The following is a 26,439-nucleotide window of genomic DNA, read 5'->3' on the forward strand; positions in this document are numbered from 1 at the left end:
TGAGAAGTCTAAGCTGCCCAGGAAAGATCACCTCTTGTCAGGAGAAGAAAGGCTCAGGTACAGACTGTTCCTTTTTGAGAGCCCAAAGCAGGGTGTTGCATGATGAAGGCGGTCACCACACAGTGTCCTAGTGGCAGCTCGTGCAGAGCCTTGGCAAGCCGGGCTGGCTGGAAGAAGGATGGCAGGGCTCCCTCCACCAGGTCTTCTCGTCAGCGGGAGAACACCACAGCAGAGCCAGGGACACACGAGCCGTGCCGGGGAGGGTGAGCGACAGCGTGGCACGAGCAGCTACGGGGCAGGGCGAGGGCTCCGGCTCTCCTAGACGGCAGCGTCCGAGGGTCTCCCGTTCAGCGACGTCTTTGGCTGGAGGCCGTTGTTCTGCACGCTCACCTCGAGCTTGGGCTGTGTCATCTGCTGGAAACGCTGCCCGGGGAGAAAGGAAGAGAGTGCGTAAGCTGCTGGGGGCTCCGCGAAGGAAAGAGCAGAGAGACGTCTGGAGCGTGACCGCAGCGGAGGGTCGGGGCCCCTCTCCTCAGGCTGCAGAGACAGCCCTAATTACAGCAAGAGGTGATAGAGCACACTACTAAAATTACTCCTCCAGCACCGCTCAGCGATTCAATGTGAGTCCACAAGACACCTTTACTTTGGTACTGCTCCCAGCACAGCAGCTTCTCCTTTTAACTGAAATACAGGGATCACCTTTAAAACACAGGCAAAGTGTTACCATGCAGCATCAGTGCCAAGTGGGAACAAGAGGCAGCTGTAATGTCACAGACTCCAGAACAGACCCGCTCTACCAGTCCCATATATTTTTTCAGCTGGAGTTTGTTATGAAACGTTATTAGCTAGCTGCAGCATGCTGGCACGGTTGCAGTCCTTGTCTCTGACGCAGCCAGACCTGTCCCCCGTCACCGACCTTTACACCAGCAGTGATGCCTCGTTATGCTACCCTGAAGGGATCAAAGAAAAACCACAGAGATAAGTAAAATGAAGAAAGAACCCAGGAAAACACAGAGAGGCAAGTCATTGCTGGAGGCATGCGGATTGAGCATCAGGAGTGAGGTAGAAGAATGAATCCCTTTTCCCTGTGAAAAGGGGACTGATGCTTTAGGGCGCAAAAGAGAAGGCAGAGGAGGATTGAGCCTGACCTGAACAGACATCACTAAGTCGGGAGAAGCCCTTTCCAGCAAAGAGAAACAAGCTCCTGCTCTTCAATACAGCTGGAGTGGCTGTTGCTGGGTGAAGTCTCTGAAATGTTCACCGAGCTTCTTCTGCCATTCACGGTCTTTTTTTTCCCCCTTCACATTCATGCTCAGTAGGATCAAAATGACTTATAATCTTTCCTGTCTGTCAAAACCACTTTATTCTGCATTGGCATCTAATTTCCCTCCAGCTTCAGCTCTATTACAGACTAATCCAGGATCTGGGTATATAGGAGGCCAAAAATTATCACTCTGTCTGTCTCTCTCTCTTGCACATGCACACACACACAGACAGACATACTTTCTTCCTGCTGCCATTTCTGCATCTATGGACCATAAGGAAGAGGTCTGGGCCTCCTAAAAAATGGCATGCACAGGGTTTGGAACCTGTTAGAGGCAGAGAGGGAAGAGGACAGCCCACACAAGCCACTCATGCACTCACTGCTGAGGGAAAGGGAATACTCATGATCTGCCCTCCGTGCCCCGGTCTCTGGGGCAGTTTGGGAGATCCAGGTGCAGCCACGCACTCAGTGCCAGGATTACTGTGCTTGCTGCATACTGTTAGTACAGGCACTGTGGTTGAAAGCCAGGGAATCCATCCCAGGAGGCCTCAGGCCAGCTCAGGTTGGATCCCACTGACACCAGGCCATGATGTCACTGTCCCTAGTGGGAACAGGATTAAGACCAAGAAAAGGGTTGTACTCATACCTATGTCTGAAGACTTTTCCCCCTTTTCCAGTTCATACTATGAATTACATATATAAATATATATTTATATACATATATATACTCTCAGACACATACATATGTAAAATCTGCTATTGGAATTGCAGTTGGTCTTCAATCCAGGATCACCTAAGTGGCTTGACACAGTGCTCTGGCTTGAATCCTGCAGAAATCTCAATGATAATCTCAACATCAACAGCAAAAAAAAATGATAAAAACCCCCAAATGATCTAAAACTAGAGACCAGAAGTGTGAAGCAGGTCTGAGATATCAGTCCAGCCCAGTTTCAACAGCAGAGCCCCTCCAAATAGGTAGCTGGGAGGAAAAGGTCAATCCCAACAGGAACCTGAACTCAGGACCTTCAGGCTAACCTCAGCCCAGCAAATTTAGTCAAATATTTTTAAATAAACATTATTTAAAATAAGGTATCCATGAAGTAAATACATTGGATTTAGATGGTGTCTATAGCTGATGCAACAAATCAGCATCCCAGTAGTAATTTATTATGCCCATAACTTGCAAATTATGTTTATCAGGTCAAGGACTTTGTGCACAGCATTCTCAAGGCTGAATGTCAACATTGCAAACAGGATCTTAACAACAATTACTGGATATGATATACAGAGAACCATGCTTCGCTGCTCCATAAAGCCCCATTCAAATCAAGAAAAATGCATTTTAAACAAGCACAAAGAGTTGTGGACACTGCGAGTCCTGCAGAAAAGTCTGCCTTGGTTCTTAACCCCCTCATTCACTGAGTGACCTTTGCAAGGCACATGACGAGCTGCTGCTGTGCGTGTTTGATTCACTACTCAGTCTTTGTCCTGAACTACTGTGAGCTTCATGCTGGGTGGATGCTGATCTCTGCTGAGAACTGCCAGGTAAAACCTTGCTTGTAGCCAGAACTGGCTGGGAACTGGGATTCCTGGGGTCAAAAAATCTCATGGATTTCTTCCCAAGCAATGAGAAGAGAAGATAGAAGAGAAGATTGAGAGGAGATCTGATCAACATGTACAAGTAGCTGAGGGGAGAATGTAGGGAGGATGGGGCCAAACTCTTCCCTGTGATGGCCAGTGATAGGACAAGGGGTAATCTGCGCAAGTTGAAACACAGAAGTTCCACCTCCATATGAGGAAGAACTTCTTTACTGTGAGGGTGACAGAGCCCTGGCACAGGCTACTCAGAAAGGTTGGGGAGTCTCCTTCTCTGGAGATCCTCCAAACCCGCCTGGATGTCATCCTGTGCCACGTGCTCTAGGTGTCCCTGATGGAGCAGGGGGGTTGGACTAGATGATCTCTGGAGGTCCCTTTCAACCTCAACCATCCTGTGATTCTGTGAACCGCTGTGGTGCTTCTTGCAAAGAATGAGCTATCCAGGTGCTTTCTGTGATGACAACAACGCAAAGTTTGACAAGGGATCACAGTAGAAGACACCAACACTAATCTCAGTCAAGGGGAGGCTACCTGAAGGCCTGTCTATGTGGCCACATACACTCGCATACTGCCTAGTGCTAGGACTGATTTGTATTCTGGAGGAGAAGATGCACACAGCTCTTGCAGCCTGATGTACACTGACAAAACAGACTTTGTCAGAGGAATGTAACGCCGAGTCTGCTTGACTCTCCTTTCATTTAGTTCAGGGGGAAGTTTACACTAAGCAGAAAGCAGAAGAGTGGCCAAGTCAGTCATACCTGCCGGAGAGTTCCTTTTGAGGTGAAGAAACTGTACAGCATGTATCCTGGGATCAGCACCATGGACGACAGAGCCATGAGCCAACCAATGCCTTGTCCCCACGCAGGGTAGACATATTTTCCCAGTGTCAGAGGGGTCATTTCCACCACACTGAAGAAGAACACACCCTGGGAAAGAATCAGCCAATACAGATTAAGATGTCAAAAATTAGGGACCATCCATTCACTCTCTACTTCACCATCCTCCTAGCATTCAGGAGACTTAACAACAGTTCAGCAGTCCTTAGACTAATCTCAGAAGTTCTCAGCCTACCAAATGGTAATTTTATACAATTTCTCCCCTGAATTTCCTGTATGGAAAGCTGGAACCAGAATACCCCGATTTCCTCCTTCACCAGACTACTCAAACAAGCAGTACCCCCCTTACCAGGTCCTAAGCCTGTTAGTAGCATCCTCACAGTGTGAGCTTCCTATCACTGTCCTTCTCGCACCCTTCCTGGTATAGCTCTTACTAGGAGTGTGGCAACCAACAAGGGTTCTGAAAGATTGCTTTGGTTCAAGAGATTGCTCTGGAGACAGCTATTTTGTATTTGCTAATGTCTCTTGCTTTGATAAGTCTAGCAGAGGCTGAGGCTGGAGCTCAGTCAGCTAAGTGCCTTCTTTAGCACTAATAATGTCTTTTTAAAACAGTACATTTTTTGTTTACCATTTTGCATCTCAGGAAGAAGAATAAGTAACTGATAGTACCATCCAGGTTAAAACAACCATTCTGCTAGCCTTTCTTCTGGGTAATTTCCAGGCAGAGTGAAAGAGGATCATGGCATTACTTTACCCATCTCAGGTCTGCCTAAAAAAATCTTGCAATTATGGGCAGGCCTCTGCTGGGCTGGAAACATCATTTTCCCCATCATTGCATCCAAGCAATCCAAGCAATTATGTAGCTAGGATCCCTCTGTTCTTACCAAGCAGACTAGAGGTGTGAAGAAGGCCCAGCAGATCTTCCACCATGTGCATGGCTTGTAGCCAATCATTTCTTCAATATTCTTGTAAAATCTGTTCACACCTACAGGAAGAAATAAGCATGAAAAGAAAACAATCCTTCTCAGTGCTGTGCTCATTTCCTCTTCTCATGACACAGCACAGTGCAGTCACAGCAAGAGGATGACAGCAATGTAGCACAGAGAAGTATTATCTGGAGAGGGCATGGGGCTATGCCAGCAGATTCATGCTAGCACCTTCCATGTTCCTGTTGTCCTCTTGAGACACCAGAGAGGCTCCTAGGCACCTGCCAGTTTGTACAAAGATCTCTGTACATGTGTCCTCTGGCTGGTGGCCAGCAGAATTGAGAGGAAAGCCTCCTGCTACTGATTTTATGAAGTTATCAGCCTAAAATATATTTAGTTGCAAAGCTTGTATTAGCTTCACGGTGCGAAGCTTTTGAAAATCCCACCATGCCCATAGAGACAATGAGGGAACTGTGTCTTTTGTGCTTACCATAACACCAAGAGATGGAGATGGTCTCAAAGAAGACAAGAAAGAGAAGACACATGCCACTGGCTGAGTAATAATCAAACAGCTTGAAGACATAAATGCCACCCTGAGGAGACAAATCAGATTCCAGAAGCTTAGTTACTGATCATCACAGTATCAGCCAGCTGTTTGGACTGGTACGATCTACATCTGCTGGCTTTAATATCAATTTTCTTGGACACACAAGCAGTGTCTTGGACACAAATGCAGATGCCACAAACGGAGGTATAAGCACAGCTATGTGTACCTGGGTGATATTGGAGAATCCAATAAGGTAAGAGATCAAACAGACTACTGCAATGAAAACCTTCTTCCTGGCTCTCAGGAGTTGAGGATACTCATCCATCAGGGCTGTAATGAACCCTTCCACTGTGCAGAACTGCAAGAAAAGGCAAGAATATACATCAGCATCCTAGCCTGATTTCCCCACACCTAGGTTTAACTCTTGTGCTGGGAGCTTCATTTTTCTAAGTGCACTTTGTAAACGCTAGAAGAAGGCACCTCCACACAAAGTTGGGCTTAATGATCTGAGAGTTTCTATCCCCCTCCACTGAATATAGGGATAAATAAAAGCCCTAGGTCTAAATACCTAAAAATAATGGAGATAAATCTTCAGTTTCTGTCTTCCTGTGGGAAGCTTCCTCTTTGTTTTCCCCCAAAACTCTGGGCCTCCCCACCACCCGGCTCCCCAAACTTGCACTAGGGACACCAGCCTGTCTGTCACAGCAACATGTGTGTTCTTCCCTTCCCATATGCGTGCCTCTCAGTGCACCACCATAGTGATCGTCTCGTTCAATGCTCTAAACATTTATTAAACAGTGGCATTTCCCAGAGTCTTGTCTCTCACTCATATGACTGCATGGGAGTAGCAACCTCATCTCTGTCTGCCAAGTCCTTGATTTTATTTTCCATTTTCAAGCACACAACATTTGGTGCATACAGTGAATTAAAAGTTTATCCTCACAGCATGTGGCCTTTCTAGTGCTAAAATCACCTGGCTAGCTTGTGCAGCCCTTGACCAGGCACGGCAAGTTAATACTGTCTTCAACCATAAAGCATAAAAATAACCCCATGGATGTTACCCTCAATCAGTCTTCTTACTAGTTCTGCCTTATGGCCTGAGGACAGTTTGACTTTTTATATGTGAAGTGCATCCTTCTCTCGTATTTCTTGTTACACTGTGAGATTCACTTTTATATCTCATTCCCAGAAACCACTGGTAACATACAGCTCTCAGAGAGCACATCATGCCTCCAGCAAATATACTGGGAGGTGTATCAGGGCAGCAAGATCCTGGTTTCCCTGGTCACCCTCAGCAAATGTACAAGCCAGTGCACTGAGAATGAAAGACACGCTGCTCTTGGATGTCAGGGACCTCTCTGTCCCTGGAGAGAGCACTCCAGAAGAGGACTGTTTGGGCATTTTTAGACTCTGCTTTGAATACAGAGGCAAAACCTATCTGTAGAGGTGCAAGTGTTTGAAAACAAAACCTATCTGTAGAGGTGCAAGTGGAGACAGGCAGACTACAAAGAGCAGCGGAGCGCTGGGAGAACCTACATCCACAAAGGTGCACACAGCTGGCATCTGGAGCTGACTTTCTTGTAGGCATCAAGAAAGCCAAAGAGAGGTGTTTGTGCCCAGGGTTTTGTATCCACATGGCACAGTGTGGAGAGCCAGTATTCCCAAAGAGCCAGAGGTCAATTGCTTGAACTTGATTTTTTAATGAACTAAGCATTTTATGCTGAACACAAATGCTATTAAAGCATCATTTTTTTCCATTCTGGCATGAGTTAAGCTACCTTCATACTCACTGCCAGCAAGCTCTTCACCCCATGCCACCCAAATCATCGCAGCAAGAGCCAGGCCTGAAAGGTGCAGCTGGCACCACAGCGGCCAAGACTCGGCACGACAAAAAAGAAATACCTGTCACAACCTATTCCTTCCGTGTGGGCGGGAGAGCGGCTGCAGACAGGCAGGCGCTGCAGGAGGGACGGCTGCGCGACGAACCGCAGGTGCCGGGGCAGAGGATGGGGACAGCTGGGGACACGGCGGCTGGGCAGCCGCGAGGACGGTGTGGGCCGGGTCACGGCGCCGAGGCGGGCAGGGAAGAGCGTGGGCAGAGCACACGTGTGATGGGGGCCCAGCCAGGAGGAAGCGATGAAAAGACACCTTGGATTAAGGGAGGGAGGTGACAGCCCTTTGGTGCAGGAGGACGGAGGGGAAATCAAAGCAAGGGAGACTGCAAAGGAAAAGTCAGGGAGATGGGGAAAGGACGGCTGGAACAGTGATAGAAACTGGATCCAAATCTCTTTGCCTGCCACTGAAACTAAGATGATGGCAATGAATGCAGTGAGGAACCAAATGGTGAGACAATGCTCTTGCTAGCCATAAAACAGGCAATGACTGCTTTACCACTTAGTGGAAATTGCCTGATGTCACCTGCAAGTTTCAGAGCTGATACAGCCCAGAGGTCTGAGGAGATTCCCCTTTCTGATGTTGGGGACCATGATTTCCAGATATTTTGGGGTCTAAATTTCCCAGCCTGCATACCTAAGCTTAGACACTCACACAAGATATGTAGGCACCCAAACAAAAGCAGAGTGTTTTTCAGGAGTGAGAAGCAGCTGGTCATTGCAATGTGCCCTTCTGTTCTTTCCTTCACCCAGTGTGTGCACTTGTGCAGTGTACGGATGCACATGCACATGTGCACTGCACACTTCAGTCTGCTTTACAGAAAGTCCCACTTTCCTCAATAATAGATAGAAATTTTAGCACATATTCCTTTTTCCCTCCTAACTCAGCCCATGATCCTGTTTTTCTCCTAAAGAGAAATGATATATTTTATTTATCTATCTAAATTTATCCAATATCTAAATATCTAATTTATCTAAAATTGCATTTCCATTTTAGTGTCTCTTTCACCCTTTTTTCCTTTTAGGGGGCTTAACCATTAGACGAGCTGCTTGGTTGCACAGACTGGGCTTGGGAGCATATCTGGATGGCACTTTACTCTGCATGACCAGCAGGATAAAGTCTCTCTCCCACCCTTTTTCGGTGCCAGGCCATGCAGGCCAGAAGGAGCACCCTGGCCAGGGCCCAGGAGGTTTAAGCAGAGCACACAGACGTGCAGCAGATCTGGTCTCGCAGCTTGGCCAAGCGCTGAGCCCTCAGCCAGGACCCCTCCCAAATAACGTGTGTGATCACGGCAGGCCCACATGGGACACACGCAGCCTTGCAAACAGAAGCCACGCTGGTTCCCCCGGGGACAAAAACGCCTGACCTGGAAACTGGTAGGTTAGAAGAAAGCATCAGCATATTATGCAAGAGGGTCTAGATGCAAGAGAGCCAAACCCTGCACAGATCTGAGGCAGAGCAAACAGAGAGGCACATGAGTGACAAGTGGGGGCAGGAGGGAGGTGCCTGTCTGTCAGTATAGGTCATTAATCCAGTTTATGGAAGCACACGCACAATGAGCAGCAGTTCTTGATGCCTTTCCTGGTAGAAGAAGGTGGATGTAGCAGTGCCAGGTCTGCAGAAGTCACTTCATCAAAGCTAAGGGGCATGGACCCTGCTCTCACCACTACGTGGTCTCGTTTTGCCCTTGAAGCCATTCCCTGCTGCTGCAACCAGCAGCACCAGCCCACGTCCGTGAGGGCTGGAGGGAAACCCTGCGGCCCCACCAGGCCGCAGGACCAGGCTGCTGACCCCGATGGAAAATAACAAATAGCTCCCCACTGCGCCCCCGTGAAGACCACAGATGCCATTTAGTCAGCACGTAGCCAAACCGCCCTTTTAAAAGCTGGATGCTTCAAAATGCATGTGCAATTTCAGCTGCTGTTACAGCCCTGCGCATGTTATTTCTTTTATATGCATAAGCTGCTATGCTCTAAATCATGTACTTGATTGAATCAGAGCTCCAGCGTGCAGACAGAAAGCCTCTTCACATGTATTTATCTGCACTTTTTTAAAAGCTTTTTTTGCCTTTGATGCTTCGTTCCCCCACCATACTTCCTCCTCCTCCTCCTCCAGGCAGTGATAGCACCCCATGGACTGTCTGCCCTCTGAGACTAACTGTCATAGGGGGCATGCAGAATTTTAAGTGGTTTTTGAGAAGCAAATGCAGCAAATAAATTCCACGCAGCGCTTAGAGGGCTTATTGTCATGTCTCAAACTATTTACCAGAACTGAGTGAATAATCCAGGGAGAGGTTTTTGGTTTCGTTTTTGTTTTCTTTCTTTCTTTTTTTTTCTGTAAATGCAGGTTCTTTCAGAACATTCAGTCAGTATTTGAAATTATTTGCTAAATAATGTCTGTGATAATGCAGATGTGAGCTTCACAATCTGTTCGTGACAGTGCTCCATAATTGAAAATCAGGTTGGGTTGATTGGATTTTCTTGGACATGGGTGTGATATTTCAGGAATATGTACGCCTCTGATTGTGAGTTAAATCTTGGTTTCTGAATATGCTACGTGTAATCCGGGACAGCATCCATTTTGTACTCAAATTTTGAGCTATAAAGAAAGACTATTTGGGCATAGGAGAGGAAATGACAGATCAGTCACAAGCTTTTGAGAGAGCCTTTGATTTTGATCCACATTCAAATCAAAAGGGAGGGTGACCATAACTGACAGCTTCATTTCTGGGCTGAATTATCAGAAAAGCCTCATAATTTGTAAAAAGTACACAATTTGTTTCTGGTTTCAGAGGGGGACAAGAAAGGGATCTTTTGCTACATCCAGGCGTTTTCCCCTCTGCTTTTCCTCAGACATCTTGGAAGACGTATCTGATAGCAAAGGAGTCAGTTTGAAGATATCTGGGGAGCTCCAGCTCTGCTGAAGTCACTCGGGTTATTAAAAACACTGCTGAAATACAGCAGCAAAACTCCTGCTCCTGAACTGTGGCATGGCCCTAATTCAAATGCCACATCACTGCTTTTCTCAGTGCAACCCCTTGATTGGTACTGCACCAGAGCAGCACTATTGTCTAGCTGAAGATCAGTATGCTGTGCAGAGATGTTCCTTCCAGAGCTTAGAAACAGAGATAATCAAGATTTTCTAGCCTAAACTACAAAAATAAGCTAAAAGATGACATTTTCTTGACTGCGCCTCACATGAAATTCAGTTTGGCCAAGGGGTTCCATGACACAGTAAGGAAATCCAAAACTGAAATTCTCTTCAAATTTCGAGAGACCTGTGATTAATACAAACTATCGTCATGCAGATGCAAAACAAAATACTTAATAATGATTTTTCTTGTGTCATATATCTATTGGGGGAAAAAAGAAACAGAAAAACAAACAAACAACAACAAAAATAGTTATTAACTGAGATAATTTTTTCCTCTTCTTTTCCCTATCCCAAAATATTTGGAGGGATAGTTTCCCATTAGCTCTGTTTAAAGCTTGGGCACTGTCAGTCAGCTCAGCTGCAGGGTTGCCCTGCAAAGGGATGTCCAGTAAAAGCAGGACGTACTGTGCCCTTGTAGCAGTGCCAGCAGTTCACGAGGGCCAAAAATTGATCTGAATGCAGAAAACCTTTCCAAAGATCCTGCTATAGGAAAACAGCACTCATAAGACTGGTTCTGCTGGTCTGCTGGAGCCTGACTATTGCTCTCAGTTTTAATTGCTAACAGACTGTGACTAGAACATTACGTAGTGATCAGATCTGTCACACATACAATATATACTCACATTAGGAAAAGGGAACAAAGTGGGTGACCACACAGGAGGGTTTGCTTCATATAGCTGCTCTCAAAGCCAAGAGCAAGAAATGACTCTGCTTACCACTGTCTCCAAAACTCAGAAGGGAAAGCCACCGACATAACCAAAAGTATCTTTGTCTCTTACCCGGCTTTGTCCCTGCGCTTTCTCACCTGACTGTCCAGACCTAACATCATTAACATGGAGAAGAAGAGGATTGACCAGAGCGGGGACAAGGGCAGCTGCGTGACGACCTGAGGGTAGGCAAGGAAAGCCAGTCCAGGACCTGCAGTAACAAAAACAGAGAAAAGTCCATGTTTATAAAGCATAGGGAATTCTGAACTAAGTTAAAGAGAGAGAGTCAAGAATTGCAGGTATTCTGTACAAGCGCTACAAAATCCTGACTCTTCATGCATGGCACACTGGCTCTGTGGCTGCATAGGGGCTGGAAGGGAAAGGAGGAATGACCAGAAAAACTCTTTGCTTTTTCTTTTCATGTAAGCAAGACAGTTATCAAATTACTGCACCCAAATGGAGCTGGTGCACTTTGCTAGAAAAACAAACTGAGAGTCAGAGCTGGTTATAACTTTCCTGACAGCTATTTTTCCATCACAAAATACTATTTCTTGAGATAAAAGCTTTCTCTGGGAAGACAACAATTTCAAAATATGCCATTGTATAAAAAAAACTCAGTTCCATCTGGATTAAAAAAATTACAATTTCAAAATTTCCCATGGAAAAGAGACTCCAAATTTTGATCAAATCTGATGAATCATAACTGGTGTCTGAAGATCTACTCTCCACAGGAAGGTTTTAGAAAGCAAATCGCCTAAAGATCCCTCTTCAGCAAAAATACATGAAACTTCAGCACTAGAACAAGGTTAACATGAAAATCAGGCAGAGATTTCCTCAGCAGCAGGACCTGGAGCGCAACGAGCACCAGCCACAAGTGCCAGAGACCCATCTCCGTGGGAGGGCACGCTCAGCTCCACAGGGGCAGCCCACACAGCTGCTGGGATAAGACTGCACACTTGGGTGCTATCCAGGAAAGGCCTGGGAGCATCCTATGCTCTCTGACAAATTTCTCTTCAAGTCTGTTGTTGCATTTAAACCTGGGTTTCGCATTTTAGGTGTTTTGTGGTAACCTCCTGGGGAAGATCTTCAGATGAGGGAAGTGGTACCACTACATCAATGTGAGAAATAAAGCTCTGTCCCTCTGCATGTGCACAACTTATAAAGGTTGCCTAGGAAATATTAGATCTGACTCTTCTGTGTTTTAGCACAGGAACAACCCCTAAGTAACAAAGGAGAGAGATACAAGCACGAAGAGTGGATGTCACAGAGACGGGGCTGGGAATGAAGCCTACATCTGATTTACAGCCCTGTTTTGAATGCAGCATATGCAGTACCTGCTTACCTGAAGAGGCCAGCTCAGCGACTGACTTCTTTGTGATGTGCGACATGAAGCCAACAATAGAGAAAATAACAAATCCAGCAAATATACTTGTGGTGGAATTTATACCGCAGACAATGATAGAGTCTCTGGAATAGACAAAGAAAGAAGAAAATAAAAAATCTGCAATACCCCACTAAAGAGCTAAGGGTTGGGTAAACAAAACGTAACACCTGAAGAGGGTGGTTTCTGTGCTTTGGAGAGAGCCAGGAGTAGAGTGGATGACTTGTTCAATATGCTGCAAGTCACAACATCCTCTGATAGAAAGACCAAAGCGCACCCCACAGGCTGCATGTTGGCAGAGTGGGGACAGTCAAAGACTGGCTGCTACCAATGCTCCATGACCCTCCTCCACCCATGAGCAGTCACCCACAGGACTAGTCCCAGCAACAGCAAGCCAGAGTTCAATTGCCAAAGCAATAGTGCCAAGGCACTTCGTACTGTGACCTTTTCCTGTTCCTGTCAGGCAGAGGGTTGGAAGAGCTCAACAGACCTGTAGACGTTGTTGTGGAAAGTGTTGTAGCTTCCTAGTGCGATCAGGGAGCCCAGGCCCAGCCCGTAAGAGAAGAAGATCTGTGTGGCCGCATCCATCCAGACCTGTGGAGAAGGAGCCAGTTTTGAGTCTATGGCATGATTCTGCCCTGCCCAGTGGATCCAGCCTACTGAGCGTGACTGTCATCTTTCCTTTGAGCAGTTGGAGGCATGTGGGGGAGAGATGACATACCCTTTCCATACAGTGAAAATTTTTATTGTTTATACTGTCTATCAGGGAAAGTGTTGCAGCTGCTGTAGTCAAAAGCTTGGTTGCTTCTCTTTGCTGAATTAGTGAACACTTAGGGCTGGCACATTCTGGAGACAAATATCAACCTCTGAATAAAGCAGCCCATCCCTCCCTTCAGCTTTTGCAAAGCTGCTGGTGGGATGAGCTGGGTGAGCCATGCCTGCTGCAAAAAGGACTCCATGTGGCATGGATGTCACCTGCAATGGCCCCAGGGACAGAGTCAATGCTAGTGAGGGGTCTGGATCCAGCCCGCCGTGCTCCAGATTTGACCGTGTAATGCGCCAAGGCCACCTGGGGCCAAGGGTGCTCTGTTGCTGAGGCTTGGTTACCCAATCTAATAGGAAATGCTTGGGCCAGTGGTTTGAATTCCCACAGGAACTGCCTTGAATACTGTTACTGTTACTGCTACAAGACCTGCACGCACTTGAGCAGGTTTTTTTTTTTTTTTTTTTTTTTTCTTTTCCCATGTTTAAGAACATTTCTTTCCTGGGTAAGGTAGGACTCAGAGAGGATGACACATGAAGAAAAGAAAATAAGGGAGAGTGTGGCTTTCTTTTTGCCTTTAGGATGGAGATGACCTGTGTTTGCGTAACCCAGACGTCAGTGCAGCACACGCAGCTGCCTGGAGAAACTGTACATCCTGCCGCTCTGCTGGGGTCAGCAGGGCCTCTGCCTCTCTCTGCATGGGAAGAAGATGCCAGAAAGGATGGCAAGGATGTTTATAACACAGGGCTCTGGGCTACAGACGTGACAGTTGCATCTCCTACCTGCAGTGTCACAAAAGAGACTGCTAGAGAACAAGACCTGTGCTCACAGAGGAGTGGGAGGAGAGGGATGGCTGCCTCTTTCCCAAGCGGCACAGGCAGAAAGAATGATACATTACCCAGCTGCAAACATACACACCAAAACCTCCCAAAGACCTGGCATGAGGCTGGTTCCAAAAATGGACAGAGCTGGAGAAAGCACCATGCGCCAGGTGCACTATCGTGCCACTCAGCACCCAGTTCAGGTTGTTAAGGCCTGGCTGAATGTCTGAATTTGTGCCCGAGTTAACTTCCTCACGGCTCCCTGTTTGCTGGTGGCGTTTGCCTCAGAGCAAGCCCCGTGTCCTGCTCTCACCCCCTTCCACGAGTCTTTCATTAGTGTGTGTGGTTTTTCAACACCAAGTTTCCTGTGCAAACAACAGTGGAGGACAGTTTGAAAAGCTGGTCCCAGGGAACCTGAAGGGCTTAAAGCCTAGAAGGCACATGAAAAGATTGCAAACTGCTCATTTCTTAATTGCATAATTTTTAAGCTACTCCTGCAGTTTAGATAGCCCAGTTTCTAGCTTTAGCACCAATTCAGCTGGCAATACAGGTAGGGTGAGTTTCCTTTGGCAGACTCACACTAGAGTGAGGGATCACTGGGACCTCAGAGGAGGATGTGGCTGTTCAGTTGTCCCTGCTCACACGTGACTGGTGCCCTCCAGAGCTGTGTGAGTACAGCTGCTGGAAAAGGCAGAGACTGTGTTGCCTGAGAAACTTGCACTTTGCAAGCCTCCTTGCTTCTCCTCGGTTGCCTTTTTGCTTCAGCTGATCAAAGTAACATTACTGGCCATCACTTGTCATTCAAACTCTCCTAAAAACTGCTGCTATGTGAATTGTTAGGCTTGCACTACTCCTGAGCCACCCACACCAGCGCTACCGCCTCGTCCATTCTCTGGGCCTGCCAGAACTAGGCCAAAGAGCCAGCCTGAAAATAATCAGTGCAATGAGGCCATAACAACCCAGAGGGGAGGTTTCTTTGTTGGTGTAATTTTTCACCACTCCATGGATAATATTTCTTGATTACAACAGAACTGCATGAATTTCTACCCATTAAGGGCCTGCCCTTCAATTTGGTCTCAAACTGTGAAGGTTGTGATTATTCAAATGGAGAACTATTTCATTTTATTTTTAATATTCTCTTCTTGAAATATTCAAGAAAAGTGCCTGGGGAACACTAATGCAGAGATAACAGGGATGTGAAAGCTTTCCTTATTAGGTGACAAACCTCAGATTCGGAGAGTTTTTTGAAGTCTGGTGTGAGGTAGAAGAGGATTCCCTCCTTGGCTCCTGGTAGAGTGACTCCACGGAAGAAGAGAATAAATAACATGAAGTAAGGGTAGGTGGCTGAGAAATACACTACCTGTGAAAGAAACGGGGAAAGAAGCCGTTAGTTGCTCAGTGCCTGGCCTGCTGGGACACAGCTGTTACTGCATTTTCCTGACTTAATGGTACAGCTTCCAGTTTGTCCTGGTGTGAGGCAGGGAAATGGGCTCCAAGCACACTGCTGCTTTCTGTCGAGCCTGGCAATCAGGGAAGCAGATTAGCTCCACAGCCCTCTCACCCAGGGCTCCCCAGTTAGGGAAGAGAGAGTGGGCATCTTCCTTGCGTTTTCTGTCTTCCGCTTCTCTGCAAGTAATGTTTTTGACTGTTTGAGGTTTCTCTGTGCCAATGACACTAAGCGACTCACTAATTACAAAAATAGCAGGCTAAATTCTGGATGAGTTGCCCAAAGACAAGAGAACTGCACAGGGATAAATTTAGTCTGCAGAAGTAATCCCTTCAAGTCATCACATCCTTGTTTTGCAATGCAAAAGCTGGTCTTTCTCTAGTCATATGCATCAAGCAACATTAGTTGTTTTGGCTCCAGAACTTTCTTTCTAATATAATTGCAAGGAATCGCAAATGCTACCATCCCATCACAGTGAGTTCTAGTTTGTCAGTGCTTGTTTGGCTTCAGCTGCTGCAATGGCAATTACCAGGCCTGTGCTGCAGTCATGTAGAAAAAAGGTAGCATTAGAGTAACACTAGCCAAGTTAACATTTTAAATGATCGACCCATGAAGCACTTCTTTCTGATCTTTCCTCTAGATTATTCCTTTCATAATGCTTTCACACTACCCCAAGCTGTGCTCTAAATAACAAAACTCAAAATCGCTGTTTCACTAAGTAATTACTTTTCCATTGTGCTAGTCTGAAATGCTACATAGTGCATAACAATATGCCTCTGGGTTGGTGATGGGAGTCCCACCAGTACCTAAAGGGCAATAGAAAGATTCTTCGGAAGGGTTGGCAAGTTTGTTTTTGCAGTCAGGAACATTTTAAGAGAACTTAATTTTCAAAAGGGGAAGCTCAAAATAGGTCTCACACTCTTAAGGAACTGTCTTGAGGTAGGTATGATAACTAGTTTCTGTAAGTCATTTCAAAAGACAGAGCATTCATCCCATGACTTTACAGTGAAGAGCTATTTTATATGCGTAGCATGAAAATTACTGCAAACATGGTAGCAATTTTTACAATTGTGAAAGGTAAATGTCAAGAATTTAATAGCATCCACTACAATTCTGCTTTGAAACACCATATCCTTAATTATAGGCACTCGAGCAAAATTGAATATGGAGGACATTTCAACGGCCATGGTTTGCGTGCAGCAATAAAAGCAGGTCTGAAATACCCCATCATCACAAAATACCTTTCCAGTCCACTCCACGCCTTTCCAGATGGAGAAGTACACCAGAATCCAGGCCAAGGCCAGGGTGCCGGCAAGGGGCCAGCGGACATTGCCTGGTTCCCCCAGGCCTCCGGAGAGTTGATGCATGTTCCTCCTACAGAGGGGAGAGGTTTTGTCATCAGAACATCTCATCCTAGGGGTAGAGTAACCAGAGGTCATGGTGTGGCTGGAGGGGCAAAGGACCAGGTGGGCGTGGACATGCACAGGAGCCCACGAAGGCCTTGAGGGACCTTGAGGTGCTAAAGAAAGATGAAATGATGGAGAGGTGGCTACACCCTACAAGGTGATGATACGCACCTCAGAGTGGCAGAGCCCCAGGCTCCAGCTAGGTGCCTGCTGGCATGGGCCTATGGACTTTCCAACGCCCTCCCGAGAGCTTTTCAGTGGGTATAGGAACAGCCCCAGCAAGGAGGGAGAGGTCCCTAGCAAGGGGAAAAACCTGACGTTGCGTGTGGACATACTCCCAGAACTCGGTGACGGCGCTGGTGAGGTTGGCGGTGTCGCGCAGGGAGTAGTTGGAGAAGCAGCGCTCCGTGTTCCAGGCGTTCCCACAGCTTTGCCACGGCAGGTCCTGCCAGGAGCAGCAGGGCATCAAGCCACAAGAAAAAACTTTGTTCCACCTCAGTTGCATCCTTCACGCATCCTCACTCATGAACCATGTTTTTTACCTCTTTTCAAGCTATCCCACGGCACCTCATGGTCAGAGGATATTCTGCAGGGAGCCTGAAGGAAGTGCCAGGATCTCCCCAAGAGAGCAGGGAAAAGGATCCAGGTTGATCTGGGGAAAAGGCTGCTTGACAGGGAGGGCTGGTGGCTGAAATAACAGCTAAAACATGAGTTTCCTGAAGAGAGGAGCTGAGGAATAGGAAGAGCCCCAGTACCGTGAAGACATGTCAGAAAGCTCCTGGAGAAGTGCAAGACGTGCTGTGAGCAAGACAGGACCACTATAAGGTGATGATAAGCAGCACAGGAAAGGTGTTGTGAAGGCCCTACAGGACCTGAGGAAAAGGAGAAATGGCACAGCTTTCTGGGAACTTTCAGGGAACATCTGGGCAGGAGCAAGGGAGATCTGCCAGTCTGAAGCTGCAAACCCAGAAGGTATAACAAAGTTACTAGTAAAGGAAGAGGACGGGAATTGACTGGTTTTGCGCTGTGCACCAAGCCTTACCCAGGCTCAGAAATCTGTGATTTTATTCTCAGCTCTTTTAAGAGCTTCTTGTGCAACTTTGAACAAGTTTCACATGAGCCAACACATGGAGTGATAATTTTTAGCATGAAATCTCTGGCTTCACATGATTTTACAATGTGAATTGTAAAACATAATTTGTAAAATTTTACAGATTTTACAATGAGAAGTGAATGGACCATCCTGAGGGCCCAGCAGCCAAAAGCATTCAACAGATATTCAAAAATAATAATAAATGATGACACAGCTTATCAGAAAACAATATCAAGATATGATTAGGGCAAAATCATAGTCTTAGTATAATGATAGCAATTGCTCAGATAGATAACCATTTCCAAGTACTTGTGAGTAATTAATAGCGTCTGTGTTTTTTCTCATTCTTAGACCTCACATGTTCATTACCTGGGTGATACTGTGTTTATAATCACTGCAACTCCTGTCTAGTTACATTTAATAAGTGTTTTTGGAATTTACTGCTTTGTTTCTTACACTGATTTGTATCTTATCTATCATTAATACAAACTTCAATCTTTAAAAAGCCTCATGGCATTAAGAATTGGGGGCTAAGGGCTTGTCCATTTGGATAAACTATTTTGACACAAGGTCAAGCTAGATTTAAAGCATAGCAGCTGTTTCATGCAGTCCCCTCTCCTGATCATAAGCCGTGCAAAGGGATTCCCAGGGAATGCTTACGTGGTGGGTACTGATTCAATGCAGCCAGCTCTGGCACTGTGAGCAGTGAATCCACAGCACCATGGGCTGTAGCAGCACCAAAGGTGACGAGTCCATGCCAGGCACTGCCGTGGCCAACGCCACCAGCGAGAGCAGCTCAGAGACACCTGCACAAGCAGCAACCTCGTTGCCCAAGAACGGTGCAAATATATCCACATCATTTGACTAATGCTATCCTGAGCGATTTCCCTTTGCAGAAAAGATTTAAGACTCCACTTCAGCATAGCTTGCAAAAGCATGTTTGTGTCCATCCCTCTTTCTCTAAGGACACAGACTCCTCTAGAAATGTTATCTGTGTTTTAAGAGTTTTGTGGCATCAGTGCCTCTAAGGGCAGCCTGCACCCCCTATCTAAACCAATTCACTGCAGCAGATACATCCTCTTGGCAGGTCAGGGACAACTTGGTGCCCACCCGGGCCATTTCCATCCACTGAGTGGTTTCACCATGAACTTGCTAAACGCACCGAAGCGAATGCAGCAGCTCATCCCAGCAGCTCTGCGGCCAGGAGGACTGCACGTCAGAGACAGCAGCTCCAATGGGAGGAGCGAGCCCTGGGTCGTTTTGTTGCTGCTCCATTTCCTCTGAAATTTCAGAGGGCTAAAAATGCAGAGCTCAAACCGGGTTCCCTGCTCAGGTTGAAAATCCCGTTAATTCAAATTTAGGGGAGACACCTATCATTTAGGAATGGACATCTACCCAGCACCTTGATTTGCCTCTGGGCTCCTTTCAGGAAGCATCATGCGGCCATCTGGAACTATCCGTGGAGACAATATCGCTGTCACCCATCTGGCCTGTCACACCTGAATGTTTATATGGCTTTGAGTGAACTCCCAAAGCCTCATCCTGAGATGCGCTCAGCACTGGGACTTTTTCCTTTGGGGAAAATTTTGTTTATTTGGGAATCCCCAGGGGATATGTACCTAACTCTCCATTGCTGGCAATTTTACCCTGCACCTAAGGGCCTACAGTATATATTGCTGATACAAGCAGAGCTGGGACAGAACGTTTTGGCAAAAGAGTTCATAGATACTTGAAATATTTTGAGTAAACGAAAAGTGAAATTGGGCTATGAAATGTCCATAACAGCACTTCAGGGCTATATCAAAATTAAAAAAGAAATCCCATTAGAAGCATGGCAGTGATGTCTGTAAGGCTGCAGCTTGCTTCGGGAGTTAAGGGAACTGTTCGCAGCCACTGGGCTGACATAAGTCATTCAGCTACCAAGAAATTATTATGGGGTGTGAATCTAATTACATATGGTGAAAGCCTGCTAAGGGAAAAAGAACTACTGTAAAACACACCACCAAAGCACACAAATAAGGGACAGAAATAAGGGACACTCACAAAGAAGTGTTCAAATACTTTCTGAATCATGTCCCCAGCTGAAAAAAAAAGTGCATTCAATTCCATTTACCAAGAGCAGTGTAAATGAGGGCTAATTAAGTTCAGAAGTAAGTCCTGGATAATGAGAACATGTGACAAAAACAGCTTTAGAATGTGCAGCTCTTAGATTCACACGGGTCTAGAAATACAAGACATAAGATGAGTTTAAAAGTTTTATGTGATGCGGAGAATAGTTCTAAGGGAAGGGAAGGACTGTCCTCCCTGAAAACGAACATTTTCAGTACTGAACTGAACTGGAGCTGGCTCCAGAGCTGAGGAACCTTTAAGTGGAGGACCTAGCATAGCACTGACCAAAACTCTCTGCACAAACTGCAGACCATCGTTTCATGGTATTTCATGATAAACGCCTTTCACCATGAAAACAGGGAGTAGGGGACCTGTTACAGCCAGTACCACACCACAGAAACACCTGAGACTCACCGCAGTGAAGGAGTTGAAGAGATAGTAGAGCGCCCAGGCAATGATCACAATGTAATAGATGTTCAGCCAGAAAGAGAGAACCACAGCAGCCAGTCCCACACCTGCAAAAGGGGGCAGAGAGCAGCATCAGCCCCGCTCTTCCCAGACACCACTCTCCTACAATGACCTCATGGCAGGGCTAGAAGAAGTGACAACCCAACTCTTAGATGCAGCATGTTGCACAGCAATGCTGTGCCCTCAACCTCTCTGGTCAGCAAGGGAGGTTTATTCCACTGCATTTCTCACCTGTATATCTCTCCATGGAGTGGGCAGTGCTATTTTTCATTTTCCTGCAGACTTTATGGACAGAGATCCAGGAAAATGGGGTCCAGTCACATTCCAGCAGAAGTGTTCTTTCCCACATACAAAGCTAGCTATACTAGCACCACTAGTTTCTAGACTGGTTTTACTCTGGATACAGCAACAGGTTCACACCTTGCACCTACGGTTTTCGCATGCAGTTTAAGTGAGCGCACATGGAGGGGCTTGGGACAGATCTGCTGCAATTAGAGCCTCTCCATCAACCCTCCTCATAAGGTGTTTTGTCACCATGCAAGACTGCTTGGACAAAGAACAATTATGTTAGCGTTTCCTAGCAGAAGCTGCAGGACAACATCATAAATGCCTGAGAGAAAATACGATGCAACTTTGTCACTGACCTAACATCCCACCCCAGTCCCCAAAGATTTACTTCCTAAACCTTTCATTTTTGTTGTTGTTGTTGTTGTTTTGTTTTTTCTGAAGTTACTGTACAGTACCTTTAAACATAGGTGCTAATTTCCAGACTCCCAGTCCACCCACAGACGTGTACTGGCCAAGAGCAGTTTCCAGCAGGAAGAGAGGAATCCCAGCAAACACCAAGGTCAGGAAATAGGGAATGAGGAATGCCCCTGAAAGAAGATGTGTGGTTATCAGGGAGCTCCAGGATACATCCCTTCCCATTTTACCAACAAGTAAATGCACCCAGCTTAGATTTCGCACCTTCTTGGCATGTATTGGATCACGATTTGCTCAGACACTGGAGTTAGTCAGTCTCCTGCTAAGATCTCTACTGCCCTCCCCTCATGTGTTCTTAACACTGTGAGACATATATATGTAATGACTAGCTATGCAACACCAGCCTCAGTCAGATCTGAGAACAAACTCAAAAGCCCCAAACTGACTTTGGTCCTCACTGGCATTTTCTCTTACACAGAGGAACATCCATTTCTTCAGCTTCTTTCTTCATTTACAGTGGTTTTAAGGAAACTGTGGCTGACTATGCATGCTCACATAACAACCCTATATTCACCCCCACCATCCTTCCCTTCTCCCAGATTTTATGCTTAGAAACCCCGAGGAAAGCATTATTCTTCTGGACACTGTGAAAACCATCTCGCTGCCAGAAGTGAAATAGCGCAGCCATCTAGACCAGAAGTTACTTGCGCTCCGTCACTATATGAGCAAATACGGCAAGTGAGCCCAGCCATGTGATTTGAAGGCCATATATGTTGAATCATCCTGATTTCTATGACTTGAGACAGACCTAATTTTCCAGATTTCTAGGGCACATTCGTCATTTATGAGAAGGACAAGCTGTAGCAGAAGATCCTGGCTGGGCAGAGAGTGGGAACTTGCAATTTGCATCCAAGCAGCTGGCAGTGACCAGAGTGACAATGATCTCCACATTGAGATGTCAGTTTGACTCATCTTCTTTTTCAGGTATTAATAAGAAAACAAACATCAAGCCAGCAAAGTGACCCAGCAGAGCCACAGCTCAGCTCGTGGACCAGCGGGGCTGGGTTTCCTCAGCTGATCTCTGCAGCAGGAAGCAGAGTGTTGCAGCCGGGGCTGCCAGCTCGGAGGCACCCAGCTGAGTATGCCTGCATGCCAAACGGGCAGCTGAGCCTGGCCGGGAGAGGCTGGCACCCGCCGGTGGCACAGGAGTCCTCATCAGGCTCTGTGCAACAAGAGCTGGCAGCAGGCACAAAACACGCTCTAGGCCGGCAGCTTGATGACCATGAGCCTGAATTGCAAGCTGGCATAAAAACACAGGCTCTCAGCTTCACAGCTGCCTTGCATGGAGGAGAAAGCAGCTCCAAGTGGCACTGGGGGAAAAGTGCTGCCTACTCCATACCCGTCACAGCTCTCTCAGCAGTGACAGTGGTCGGCAAGGCAGAGGTGAGGTCCAGGCCCCCGGAAAATGTCGCAGGTAGCCAGACCAGCTCTAGACCTCCAGGTCACTGATAGTGTTTTGTTACCATTTTGCCTCGTTGCAGAGGCAATAGTGCCACAGATCGAAGAACAGTAGTTAATCCTTGTAACAGCAAGGGATGTGCCTACGAATTAGAAGCTGAGCACTACAGGCAGTTACAAGTATTCGGTCAGAGCCTCCAAGTGTCAACGTAAGGTGCATGTTGCTTTTTTAAGGAAATGTTCCTCTCTCAGGTTATTCAGTTTCTGCATCTCATAGGGAATTTTTAGCACCTAGAGAACCAATTTAGAGCCCTGTGAAATCCTATTGCCATCAAAGGCTTGCTCAGCGATAGAAACCAGGGCAGAGGCTGGAGCATTAGTCATAGCCAGGCCCGTTTGGCTCGAAGCATCGTCTAGGCCTCGTGCGGAGCTGCCGTATGCACTCAGGGCGAAAATCCCCTAATTAGGGTCTGGGCTGCCGTGCAGAGCAAACCAGCCGCGAGCTGATACAATGTGACAGCGGGGAGCGAGACGACAATATTTCCATTCACTTCAATTTGCCTGTGCGTAATGGAAGCGGCCCACGCCGCGGCGCTGCGAGGCGCGCGCACGCAGGGCGCTATAATTAGCGCGCCACCCACGGCCTGCTCCGCTCCCGAGGCGCCTCCGTCGGGGCGCCGCGAGGGCCGTGACCACCACGTTGCCAATCAGGCGCCGTCTGGCCTCCCCGCCGCTTCGCGGGGGCTCGGCGTGATGCTCGCCTGCGTCAGTGCTCCTGCCCGCCACACGCACCGGCGGCCTCCGCTCAGCGGTGCCGGGGCAGCCGGCGTGCATGGGGGTGAGGGCAGCACGCGATGCTGCCCGCCGCGCCACACACGGGGCCAGGCACAAGTTGCCTCGCTTCACCCGCTTGGCGTGCTCGCCGAGAGCCGCTGATCCCTGCGCGTTCGCCGCTGCCGGCTGGAGCTCGTGCTGTGCTGCACGGCTAATGCTAATAATAGCCCTCCGCCCTGCTGCTGTGCATCCATCTTGGGATCTTGGCTAGCTTTGCAAATGGGATTTATTTTAGCTTCCAAACAGCCTTCATCTAATTATAGGTATTGTCATCCCCACCTCAGTGTGTGAAGAAACTGAGCCGTGAGCAGAGCTGATATAGTTTGCTTGAGATCACACAGCAATCCCTGTGCTGAACCTACACCTAAAAGCAAGCTTCTCACGCACCCACGCTGTGATGTAGCCATGGGGCTAGTTTTATATGAAGAGGAGTTCCACAGAGAGGGGCTACAACGTGGCGTGATTAAACTGCCAAACCAGCCTTGGCCGCAGCCAACCCAGTAATGCCCCGGATCCCCTGCAAGACTTGGGCTGATTGCCCCAAACCTTGCCTGGCTTAGCTGCACACTCACAGCTCTGTATGAAGTGACCCACCAAAATAGAAACTGTCTTGTCAAAACGCATAAGCCATTAGCCTACATACTGTCCTGCCTCCAGCTGGAAGTAGCCCTGACGGCTTTGAAGAAATGGGCAAAATCCCCTTAAATGCCATGGAGTTATATGGACAGATGGTTGTATAGGAACTAGACCTGTCTCCTGCTTTCCAAAGGGGAATGAGAAGAGTGTACCTACTCAACCTACAACATGGACTGCAGACAGTGGGTTGTGCATAGGAGGAGTCATGACAGCAAGAGATGAAAGGGATCTGAGGGAGAATTCAAAAAAAGAGAGAAAAGGTGTTGAGTAGATGAGTGAACAGAAACCCCATGAGTAGCATGAATGAATGTGACAGGAACTCTGAGAGACCTATTAACATGAAGTGAAGCACAACATGAGAAGACTTACAGATACTACCAACTTTATATATGTAGCCTTAAAGGTGAGGAGGAGGAGTCTGGACTCGGGATGGGAATTCTGAGAAATGGTTCAAGGAGGTGATCAGATTTCATGCAGAGAGAGAAGATCATGTTAGCAACAGAGCCAAAAATCAGTGGAAAAAAAAAAAGGTGGAAATGGAGGATGAGAGAGGGCTCTTTGCCTTACTGATGTCAAAGCAGGCATATGCTCCCCTTCATGAAAGCACCTCCCTGCTGAGGAAAAAGAAATAGCCTATTTTACAGAGGGTAGCTGAGCCACGGTGTATTTTTTGACCTGATCCAACTCAGGTAGACAGCCTGTAGCTGAGCTTCCAAATCTCAAGCTGAACTGATCTTCCAAATCTCTTGATTTCTAGCTCAACACTGTTGAGCTGCATTTCAATTTGCCTTTCGTTATCTCTGCAAGGGATTGACAAGGTGTTAGGGGCTGGGGACTAGTAAGGAAGAGATGTGGTAGGGCAAAAAAAGGGTCAGATATGATGCTACTAGTAATCCCCAAGCAAGGCCACTGTTACCAACTGCATCATATAGAGACCAAAATCCCTCATAAAAAATGCCTTCTCTTAGAGCCTCAGTTTTCCACTCTTTGCGAAAGAGATTATTACCGGGATCCTTCTCTCAGCACTACAGTAAGGCAAAGTTCATTTCCATCCATGTGACTCCCTGAAAGTCCTCCTACTGTGAAACTACTGCTTCCCAGAAACACAGAACATTACCACAATTTCTTCCTACCCTCATCTGGGAACCACCTCACACTGTGTATTTGAGAACAGAATATGGGTACACGGGGCCATAGAGGCCAACCTCTATTACAACAGTGGAGAAAGTTAGCTACAGCTCTGCACAAAGACTGTAAATACAAACGATGTGTGTGTGCACTCTTGCTGCATGTGTTTCTACATGACCCTGCTATGATCAGTGTGAAGCTTCTGATCAGACATCCTCAGAAATACAAACCAAACTCAAAGGTAAAAGGGGCTACTCTTTGAAAACACCCTAGACTGAAGAGAAACCTACTGTTAGCAGATAGGACCTGTTTTCCTGGGGAACTTACAAACATTCAGCTGGTTGCATATGTACATATATATACTCTCCTTGAAAATGTGAGGACCACAGACATATTTTGTTGTAGCCCTGCAAATTTGGATGACAAAAGCATTATAAAACTCAAATTTCTTTTTGTATGTCTTTGTGCTATTCTTTTCCAGTCTGCACTTGTCAGTAAAGCCACAGAGTATAGGAACTAGTGTCCATATAACTCATATTATGAGAGACCTCTCAGCCAGAAAACTGGCTACCTAGACTCACAGCAAACCAAAGCCCATTCAAGCAATGAGGCTGCTCAGGGAAGAGCGAGCACGATCATTACACTCTCACCTCCTCCATTCTTGCCACAGAGATATGGGAAGCGCCAGACATTGCCCAACCCAATAGCATAGCCTACACAGGACAGCAAGAAGTCGAATTTCCCCTTCCAGGAACCTCTGTCTGGTATCTCCTTCTTCTTCTTGGTATTCACAGCCTCTGGGGTGATGGGCTCCGGCTCCTCCAGGGCTGCTTGCTTCACCTCAGAGGGAGAGTTCATCTCCACGGATGTGTTGTCCATCTTGCCCATGGTGGCTCTTGCGTCCAATTGCTCTTGCTTAGAGACTGAAGGAGCTGAAGCGGCAGTGGCAGCCAAGCTCAGACAAAATGGAGAGGGGTGGGCAAGGCTCCTGGCAAAAAAAGTAAAGAGAGAAGTTACCCTCCATTAGTGTAATGGACTTAAGGAAAGAGCCACACTGGAGCTGTGGACTCATCACAGTCTTGTGCACATCAGGCCAGCCTCTCTGATCCCCACTGCTTTGTCCAGGGATGAAAAGAGTATAATTTTTCTCCCTTTGAACATGAAGTCTTGTTTACACTAAGTGCTTACAATAGCTTCAAGCCCCACTATTACCTCTGCATATCAAACCCTTCACCTCTTATCTCCCCCTTATCCCAGTGCTTACTCTGTAA

The 26,439-nt window shown here is 46.9% G+C and overlaps 1 protein-coding gene across 1 annotated transcript; it reads right to left on the reverse strand.

Annotated features, from left to right (window-relative positions):
* Window positions 1-308: 308 nt before the first annotated feature.
* LOC104564536 (sodium- and chloride-dependent GABA transporter 1) lies at window positions 309-26,056 on the reverse strand. Its single transcript, XM_010211176.2, has 14 exons — window positions 25,819-26,056; window positions 21,154-21,285; window positions 20,357-20,457; window positions 17,076-17,185; window positions 16,576-16,708; window positions 15,113-15,247; window positions 12,794-12,897; window positions 12,265-12,389; window positions 11,021-11,133; window positions 5,396-5,527; window positions 5,113-5,215; window positions 4,581-4,681; window positions 3,619-3,786; window positions 309-423 (listed from the first exon to the last, which is right to left on the reverse strand). Exons 1-14 carry the CDS (start codon window positions 26,054-26,056, stop codon window positions 319-321), a joined length of 1,800 nt encoding a protein of 599 aa, XP_010209478.2. The 3' UTR covers window positions 309-318.
* Between the last annotated feature and the right edge of the window lie 383 nt (window positions 26,057-26,439).

Source organism: Tinamus guttatus, unplaced genomic scaffold (genome assembly GCF_059628265.1).
Source record: "Tinamus guttatus ecotype Peru unplaced genomic scaffold, ASM5962826v1 Tinamus_guttatus_pri_ptg000125l, whole genome shotgun sequence".
In the NCBI taxonomy this organism is placed as follows: domain Eukaryota; kingdom Metazoa; phylum Chordata; class Aves; order Tinamiformes; family Tinamidae; genus Tinamus; species Tinamus guttatus.